The 9788-nt window shown below is 31.4% G+C and overlaps 1 protein-coding gene across 1 annotated transcript; it reads left to right on the top strand.

The window, feature by feature from the left end:
• Positions 1-1206: 1206 nt before the first annotated feature.
• Positions 1207-3055, top strand: LOC117912192 (transcription factor MYB123-like). The gene is made up of 3 exons (XM_034826692.1): positions 1207-1420; positions 2030-2159; positions 2285-3055. The coding sequence occupies exons 1-3, from the start codon at positions 1288-1290 to the stop codon at positions 2817-2819; spliced, it is 798 nt and encodes a 265-aa protein (XP_034682583.1). The 5' UTR covers positions 1207-1287; the 3' UTR covers positions 2820-3055.
• Positions 3056-9788: the final 6733 nt, after the last annotated feature.

Below are 9788 nucleotides of genomic sequence, written 5' to 3'. Positions count from 1 at the left end.
TAATTAAAATCTAAATAAAATACGACAAGACCCGACAAATTTCAGTTAATTACAGTATTCAAATGATCAAAATGATTCTAACCCATCTATTATCCATACCATCATAATAATAATTATTATTATTATTATTATTATTATTATTATAATTAACATCCATTAAATGACATATTTTAATTTAATTTTATTTTTGCTATAATGTGAAATGACATAAAATTTTAATATGAATCGAAGAATTAAAAATTTGAAATGGGAGGAATGAAAGTGACATGTGTTTCCACTTGGTGCGGAAGTGACATACATGATATATGCATGGAAAGTAAATTTCCCGGAGTTGAAACGCTTACCGTCCATTCAATGGGGAAACGTGCTGCTTAACCCTGAAGCAAAAGACATTGAGCTACTCCACACTTGGAAAAAGTCCTCCATTACTGCAATGTTCCATGACCTCACCAAGAAAAGTTTCCAATTCAACTATTTTTGTTTCATTTTTTTGAAATGAAAGATACTATTAAGAATTTTAAATTTTATTATGTTCATATTTAGTTTGGAATGGATTTTGAAAATAGCCTTCTCTTTGATTGAAAACACTTTCTTAAAAATTTAGTTTGGAAACATTATTTTTTAAAGCAATGTCGAAGTGTTTTCAAGTGTTCCATATAAATTATTATTTAAAAAAATAACTGAAAATATGAAAAATATTTTAGGAACTGTGATAAGCTTTTGATATTTTTAGTAAATTCGACTAATAATTAAATGGAAGCGAATATATATATATATAAAAGCTTTTCAATTATAGGGCTTTTGATATTTTAGTAAAATAATTTAAGAAATATGCTCAAATTTAGAGGATCTCTTCGATGATGATAGAAAGAATGTAAATATTTTTTTCGAGTATTTTCATTTTTAAAACCTAAAAATAATGTCAATAGATTTTCTAAAAATAATTTTTTTTTTCAGATTAAAACAAAAAATTCTTCTGTATAGGACAAGAAGTTCTAAATCATTGCCCCAACCATACAACAATAATCAAGCATGAGTTAGTATTTTCCAAGCCATGAAACACTCTCCAACCTATTTGAAATAATAACAATTTTCTTGTAGGACTTTACTTGCATACACAGAATGCCTAACCAAACAAAAGGCTACAGATGTATAGAAGTCATCTTTTTCTTCTTCGCTGCATTTGTGTCATTTGACTGGATGGCCTATAAAAAGGGCCATAGATCTCTCAAATGTGAACGAAAGGGAAAGAGACAGAGAGAGTCACAAAGAGAGAGAGAGAGAGAGATGGGGAGGAGTCCATGTTGCTCCAAGGAAGGACTCAATAGAGGAGCATGGACGGCCCTTGAAGATAAGATACTCACGGCTTACATTAAAGCCCATGGAGAAGGGAAATGGAGAAACCTCCCCAAGAGAGCTGGTAAAAGAAAGCATTGACCAAAACATAGTCTTTTAGTGTTTTTTGTTTTGTTTTGTTTTGTTTTTTTTTTAGTATGCATCTCCTCTCTTTTCTGAAAACCCATTAGAGAACAATTCTTTTTGGAAGTGTTTTCATAATCAAAATTGAGTTGGGGTTGATGGGTTTGTGAGATCTTTTTGGTTTGCTTTCAGTTCCCCACCTCTGTTTTCTCTGGTTTCTCAAAACCCATGAAAGAAAAATGCTTTCCGGAAGTGTTTTCCAAATCCAAAGTTGAGTTGAGATTGATGGCTTGCTGGCCAAACTTTTCTGTTTTTTAGTGTGTTCTCAGTTACCCACTTTTTGTTTTCTCTGTTTTCTTTCAACCCATGTGGGAAAATGCTTTCTAAAAGTGTTGTCCAAGTCTAACTCTACTTATTTTTAATGTAAAATGGTTTTGGAAGTGTTGTCCAAGTTCTAATTGAACTCTTCTGTGTTCTTTCAGTTACCCTCCTCTGTTTTATCTGTGTTCTCTGAACTCATCAGAGGAAAAAGAAATCTTAAAACTTCTAAGAAACCGCTGTCCATATCCAAAATTAAATTAAAATTGGACCCCATATTGATAAAATGCAGGTTTGAAGAGATGTGGCAAGAGTTGTAGACTGAGATGGCTGAACTATCTGAGACCAGATATCAAGAGAGGAAACATCTCTCATGACGAAGAGGAGCTCATCATCAGACTCCACAAACTTCTTGGTAACAGGTTGGTTTTCTCCCTCCCCTCCCTCTCTCACTCCCACTGAATTTTTCTTTGACTTTCCTGCAGATGCCCTCCCTCCATCTTTTCTTTGATTGTCACTAAGTATTTTCCTCCAAATTTTCATGCAGATGGTCTTTAATAGCCGGAAGGCTTCCGGGGCGAACAGACAATGAAATCAAGAACTACTGGAACACCACTCTTGGCAAGAAAATTGGAGCTCAACCAACAAACCAGTCTAGGCTGAAAAGCAAGCCACCCATCGACCACAAGCCCACCACAATCGAGCCAGAGGCTGCACCAGCTCAGCCCCAAGTGATCCGAACCAAGGCCACAAGATGCACCAAGGTGCTTGTGCCAACAGACCCACCACCACGACTTAGTGAGCCTCGACCCATTGACTCAACCACCCCACAAAATCCTCTTCAGGCTCAGCCTCAACAAACCCACTCGGTGGCTCCTTGGGGCTCAACCGATTTCACTCCTGACTATGGCACCACAACAAACTCTAATCTCTTTAATGAAGACTACAGTTACAGCAACCTTCTGGAGAATGTCACTCCTTTCAAGTTTGAGGATTGGGCTTCAAATGACTGTCTCGAGAACAATGCCACTTTGGATCTTGACTCTTTGGCATTTTTACTGAACTCTGAGGAATGGCCATGAGAAGAATATGGCACAACAACAATCAACAACGACATCGACAAAAGAAAAAAAAAATTGTGAATAGTTTAGAAAAGCCACGAGTTTGTGCAAAAAAAACAATGTTGTTTCATCCATTATAAACGTCCTCGTGCCTTATAAATATGTTTGCCACTTGTATTGTGTTGAGCGTATAATAAGACATACATTTTGTCATTTTGTATGTTTATAGTATAATGATGGCTAGATCTTACTAACAATGGAGAAAAAGCCTTTGGTGTGGTTTGGTAAGATAGAGTGATACGAGGATCTGAACATTTATAAAATCATTAACATATGGATCATGGGTTTCTAGCATGGTTCGGGAAGATTCAATAATATGATATGTAATTATTTATAAAATCAATAGTATTTATATCACGTAGTTCAAATAAGTGATGATTGTGATATTCATAACTATTTCAAACCATATTACTTGTATTTAGCATGGTTGGAAAATTCAATAACGTGATGATAAACATTTTTGAATCATCGTGCGATTTAAACAATATAATGATTATGATATTTTACAACTATGTTAAACTATAGCACATGACTTTTAATAATGGTATAGATTATTGCACATTAATTTATATTTATATTTTTATTTTTTCAAAGATTTTTACAAATTTTAAATCAACTTGAATAATACAAGTTAATGTACCATACGCTATCTTATACATATTTCAAATCATTACATGTATGTTTTTATAATAATAGAAATTATACTCAATGTAATTGTTCTTCACCTACTCCTACGGTTCATTTGGATCTTTTTGTTCATCCTCTCTCATTCCATTCTTCCTTTTCACCTGTTGCTTTTGATTTATATAATTTTTTATTAATTAGATTAATATAAATTATCATAAAGATTCAATGATATGACCAAAATATTTATAAATTAGTAGCTCCAAATTCTCATCTAGATAGCACATGAGCACTTATAAAGTTATCAATTATAATATAATTTCTTCCTTTTTTTTGGCCTTCATGCTTAGTTTTTCTATGAATTTTATTCTGACATTTCATTTGGATTTTTCCCTTAGGCCCATGTCATCCTATCCTTCCCTTCTCACTTTTAGTTTTTCGAGTTCATATAAATTATTGTTTAGTTAGATTAATATAAGATATCGTAACGATTCATATCACATGAATAGTAATAAAACTATAGATGATAATATTTTCCATTTTTTTTTGGGTTGATGCTTAGTTTTCACAAGGATTTTCCTCCAATCTTTTCTTGTTTGTTTCTCTACGGATCTTAGTTTAGTTTCAAATTAAAATCCCCGGACTAGATGTTGAATCATTTGACTGAATTGCTTTAATTTGATGACCCAAAGTTGGGGCCGAAGCTTCGTGGCACAAGAAGTGATTGGCAGCAGAGAATAGTGGTTGAATTTGGACGGTATCCTTAGCTACTAACTTGTTTCTTTTCAATAATGATGCCCCTAAGCATGTGCAGAGATTTTTTCTAATTATTTAGCTAACTTTGAATTGTAGGTACAAATCGGCCCTCCCACTTTACCTTAACTTCGATTCCCCACCACGGAAGTTGTCGCAGTAGCTGTCCAAAAATCCTGATTTTGAATTGGATTATTGGAGTGGAATTCAACTCACGCGTCCGGGAAAATTTGATTACAGTCCCTCTGGCTCTGGTACACTCTTGTGCCGATAAATTCAAGCATTTTCCGTACGGATTCCTACAGATTCCTTCCCTAAGAAATTAAACATAAACTTGCAAAAAATAACACCTTTTTGTTTTTGCTTTTGCCTTTTTTTAGAAGAGATGATTTAATATTATGTGTCATGAGGTTCGATGTAAACATATTTAATTATCATTGGTTCCAAAAATGGTTTTTTTTTTGAGGAAAATATTAAAGAAAAACAACAGAGATCAACCTTATATTTCCAAATTTTTTATTCAAAAAAGAACCTTTGGAGCGTTCTATTTGGTTCAAAAGGTATTAAGAAAAGAGAAAAGAAAAAAAAAATTATACTTGATTTTATTGGAAAAATAGTTAAATATAATTAAAATTAATTATAACAAAACCTAATATCATTGATGAACCAATCTCATAAATCCACTTATAATAAAATAAGTTCTTATAAGATTTCTAGTAGAATTAGAAAACATTAAGTACAGACAAAATATGAGTGACACCCTTAGAGAGTATCAAGGGAATGTTACTAATGAACATGTGATAATAATAAGGCCCTTTGTCTCTTTTGTTTTCAGTATTAATGAAAAGCATAAAAATATAGAATCAAAATAGATCACTATTTACTATCACATACCTCCATTTCCCATTTAATCTAATCCTTATTGCCTTCCAATTATTTCATAGAGATAATCGGGAGATGGCCTATCATTAACTAGGGATTACCAAAAAGAAATAATTTCTTTTTGCACTTTTCTATTTTATATGAAATTATACAGTCAATCTAATATTGATTGAATGTTGGAACACTTAGAAACTCTCATAAATCTGTATACGAAGTATCTTCTATCATTTTCACAACTATTAATTAGATTACCCCTATAGTTATCCAATACAATTCAAGATTAGGCCAATAGACAAATTAGTAGTGGAAGGGCTATCAAGACTTCCCGATTGCCTTCCACTGCTATAATAAAAAAAATATTTCTTTGAATCCTATACGACTTATAGCCCTTTAGATTAGAGAAACCCCATATGCTTAAAATGAAGCAAGTATCAACAATTCTTTTTTGACTTTCTATTGGGAAATAATTTAGTGAATTATATTAGTAGAACATGATATACTTCCCACTGATGTCTAAGGTTTCTTTTGGTTCTTGAAAAATAATAAGGAAAAAATAATAATAATAATTTTTTCCTATTTGATTTTATTATAAAAATATTAAAAAAATATCAAATATAATTAAAATTAATTAAAAATTTATATATTTTAAAATTATTTAATCTTTATATAATAAAGGATCATAAGTGAAATGAATTTGAAAAAATATATAAAAATAATTTATTAATTTTAAATCTATTTTTTATTTTTTATCTTTTTCTTTTCCTCCTACTTTTCCTTTTTATTTTCTTTTTTTCAATTTTTTTTTTTTTTTTTAAATACTATGGGTTTTTTCTTTTTGAAAACTTAAGTGATTATATAAGCAAGAGTTTCCAGTCTTTGAAAACGACTATGAGGAGAGTCAGTTCCGTGGCTCCCTTTGTGGGGTAACGGGAGGAGATCGAAAGGAAGAATATTTTTTCCACGCTCTGGAAAGGGGCTGGTGAGCCATGATGAGATTTGAGAGAAGATGAAGCCACGTTTTGTAGAAAGCTTGTGACAAATTGACAGTGAAGTTCATATTTGATAGAGACCCATTTTTCTTTTCGCTAAATCATTCGCAGTTAACCCATTTTTTTTTTTCTCACTTTGCCTACAAACTTTGCAGCTAGCTAACACCATGATATTTCATTTCATTTGTCACAACACGGAAACAAACAATCAGTTTTCAGCTAGAGAACGAATAATATAAATGATTATGTATATGATAAGACGATCGTTGAACTATGATTTAGGTCGACCAATAAGGGAGAGAGAGGGCAGAGGCATACAGCTAAGATGGCGATGTCACCTGTCCCAGACAGATTTCTGTGCTGCCACGAGAAGGTTTCGACGATCCCCAGAAATAATTGGCTGTGTCGGCTTTGAATAATAATTGATCAGCATACTGAGAATTAGATGGAAGACTTTTTCTGAGTGCCTCCTCCCTTCTCAGCTTCTGGGACCCTACAAATGACCTCATGGGGTGGTTAGTTAGTCATTAAACAAAACAAAATACAAGAAAACAAAGCATAAAACGCCTTAGAGATTAAAGAAAGTTAAACCAACTTCTATTTAATTACAACTCTAATGTCGGTTAGCACTGAGTGTGTAACGATCCGCACCCAACCATATAGATATTGTCCGTTTTAGCCCCAAAGGGGCCTTTATAGCTTTAAAACGCGTTTGGTTGTGTATGCATGAGAGGGTGTTTGTAATGTCTCACATCGGATAAGGGAGAAAGTTCCTGACGCTATAAATGTAAAGACTCCTCTTAATCAAGTAGACGCGTTTTAAAGTCGTGAGGGCCCCATTGGATCAAAAGCGAACAATATCTATATGGTTGAATGCGGGTTGTTACAGAGTGCTTATACTTGAAACACCCTGAAAGCATCAAAATAGATTTGGAAACAGTCCATCACAGAGCAGAGTGTATTTGTAGTTGGAACATGTACCATGACAACAGAATACCATAGTTGACTACAGGATACCATAGTTGACTTAAATGTGATGTTCCACATCAACGAGGGGAAAAAGTCATTGACACTATATATGTATGAATTTTCCTTAACCATATAGACTTGTTTTAAGCTATGAAGGCCCCTTGGCATCAAAGCCCATAGCGTTTCTTGGTACTATATACATTTTTTAACACCATTAAGGCTCTGTGAGCTCAAAATAGATGATATTTATACGGTTGGAAATAAGTTTTAACACTAAAGAATAAAAAAATCAAATATAGTAAATAATTGCATAAATTAGTTGAGTATCTATTCAATGCTTGGAAAATTATGAAACCCGCAACAAAAAACCGGGTTTGATGGAAATCAGGCTTGACATAGTAAGAAGAATCCCATGAAGCTTATAATTCTATAAAGTAAACAGGGTTTAAGCAAAGTTGTAATAATCTTCAGAATGAAAATTGAAATAGAGTGCATTGATTTGACTAAAGGTGCCAAACTACCTAACCTTCCAGCCAGCAAGGGGGCATTTCCTACTAATGGAAGGGCAGATATGACACAGACATGCTTCATGTCGTATTTACTCTCTGTTCCTCTTGCCTTGGAGAGAAAACATAAATACAAAAGCAAATATCTTGGCATCGAATACAGGTTCTCATGATCTCACCATAAAAAGAAAAAATTAAAACTGCTGAGGTATGCATCAAGAATGCTTCAAACCACGTGAACGGACAATTATTTAATGGTGGAAGTACTGTGTCTCCAAAACACCCTGTTCTTTTCTTTATCTCGGTTCATTTTCAACAAAGTTCTAAGACAAAAGACAACCAAGTAGGGTAAGGTTCCAGTTACATCAAACATGGTTTGTGTTAAGTGAGCTTGCTGCTCTTCATACAACAACTAGGCTGAGTCTCATAACAAATTAATCACTGAACAAACTTATGGACATCAGAACAAAAATGGGGCAGAGAGATCAGAAAATAAGAAAGATCCAAATCAATAGCAGGAAGAATGAAATGAAAAAACAAAAAAAAGGAAGTGAGTACAACCATACAATGAAATTTGCGAGATAATCTATTGTATAAAGCAAAGAAATTCAGGCAAACAAACCATAGTCCAAGGTACAAAATTGGTTTAGAGGAGAGAGAATTAATCATCAGGTCAAGAATTAAACTAGTGTCTCTACCTAACAAATATGACTTTAGAAAAGAAGGGGAAGACTGTTTGGTACCATGAGGTAATACTGCAGTACTGCAACTTGGCTTTCATATTATGTCATTTATAACGAAAGAAGGGACAGCTGAGCTAACTTGTTTAATATTCTGAGGTTTCCATTTCACTGGTCATCTTTCCCGCAAGAGTATGGCACAGAACACCCACTAAGCTCTTTTCTTTTCCTAGCCTTGATTTCTATTTTCAACAAAGCTTTTAAGTACAAGCACAGTTGAACTGTTTCAGACATAAAAGACGATCAACATTAATATGAGTCGATTTGCACTAAGTGGGTTAGCTTTTCGTTGTACAACGACTTGGTTAGAGTCCCATAGGCATCACTTCTTTCCGACAAATGAATGGATTTTTTATAAGAGTAGGGTAGTTTTTAAAAATAATTCCTAAATTACAATAGTAGGAAAAATAATTTTAAGTCTACTCTAGTTTTATCCAACAGCTAAAAGAGAGAAAAGAAATTGTAAGTGAAAAATCGTTTATTGAAGAGACGATTTTCACAAAAAAAAAATGAAGTGAGAAGTCGTCTCTTCAAGAGATAATTTCAAAAAATACAAAGTGAGAATTAAGTGAAAAATCGTCTCTTAAAGAAACGATTCCACAAAAAATAAAAAATAAAAAAAATTCTCACTTTAAAATTTAGAAAAAAAAAAAAAACCATGTGGGAAATCCTAGAGAGACGATTTCCACAAAAAAAATAAATAAAATTCTCACTTTATAAAAAAACACAAAAAAAAAAAATGTAAATTTTCACTTTAAAAAAAAAAAAAAAAAAAAAAAAAAAAAAAACATGTGTTCACATTCTCACTTAAAAAAAAACAAAAACAAAACCTTAAATTTTTTTTTTCATTCTTTATTCTATTTATATAATAATACAATTATTATAAATACGTATTATAAAAATAATTAATTTTATATACTAAATTTAATTTATAAATAATATAATAAATTTAATATAAGATAAATAATATTTATATATTGTTTTTTTTTTCCTTCACTTTGGAATTAAAAAAAACTATTATAAATTTTATGTGAAAATTGAGTTTAAAAAAATTGTTATTAATTTTTAAAATAAAAAATAAAAAAACAAAAACGGTAAAAACTATTCTTTTAAAAAAAAAAACTTTAAAAATCCATTTTTCTATTCCATATTAAAAAAAATTAATTTTATAATATATATTTTTACTAATTGTATTATTGTATAAGTATAATATAGAATAAAAAAATGGATTTTTAAAGTTTTTTTTTAAATCGTTTATGACGTTTTTGTTTTTTTATTTTTTATTTAATAAATTAATAATAATGTATTATTGTATAAATAGAATAAAGAACGAAAAAGAATGGATTTTTAAAGGTTTGTTTTTTATTTTATTTTTTAAGTGAGATTTTTTTTTTTTTTTTTTTTTTGTGGAAATCTTCTTTTACCCACATGGTTTTTTTTTTCTTTTTTTATTTAATTTTATAGTGA

The sequence above is a fragment of the Vitis riparia genome, chromosome 4 (assembly GCF_004353265.1).
Source record: "Vitis riparia cultivar Riparia Gloire de Montpellier isolate 1030 chromosome 4, EGFV_Vit.rip_1.0, whole genome shotgun sequence".
NCBI lineage: Eukaryota > Viridiplantae > Streptophyta > Magnoliopsida > Vitales > Vitaceae > Vitis > Vitis riparia.
Note: the sequence above shows the minus strand (reverse complement) of the source record. Positions and strands in the feature narration are given on the sequence as shown.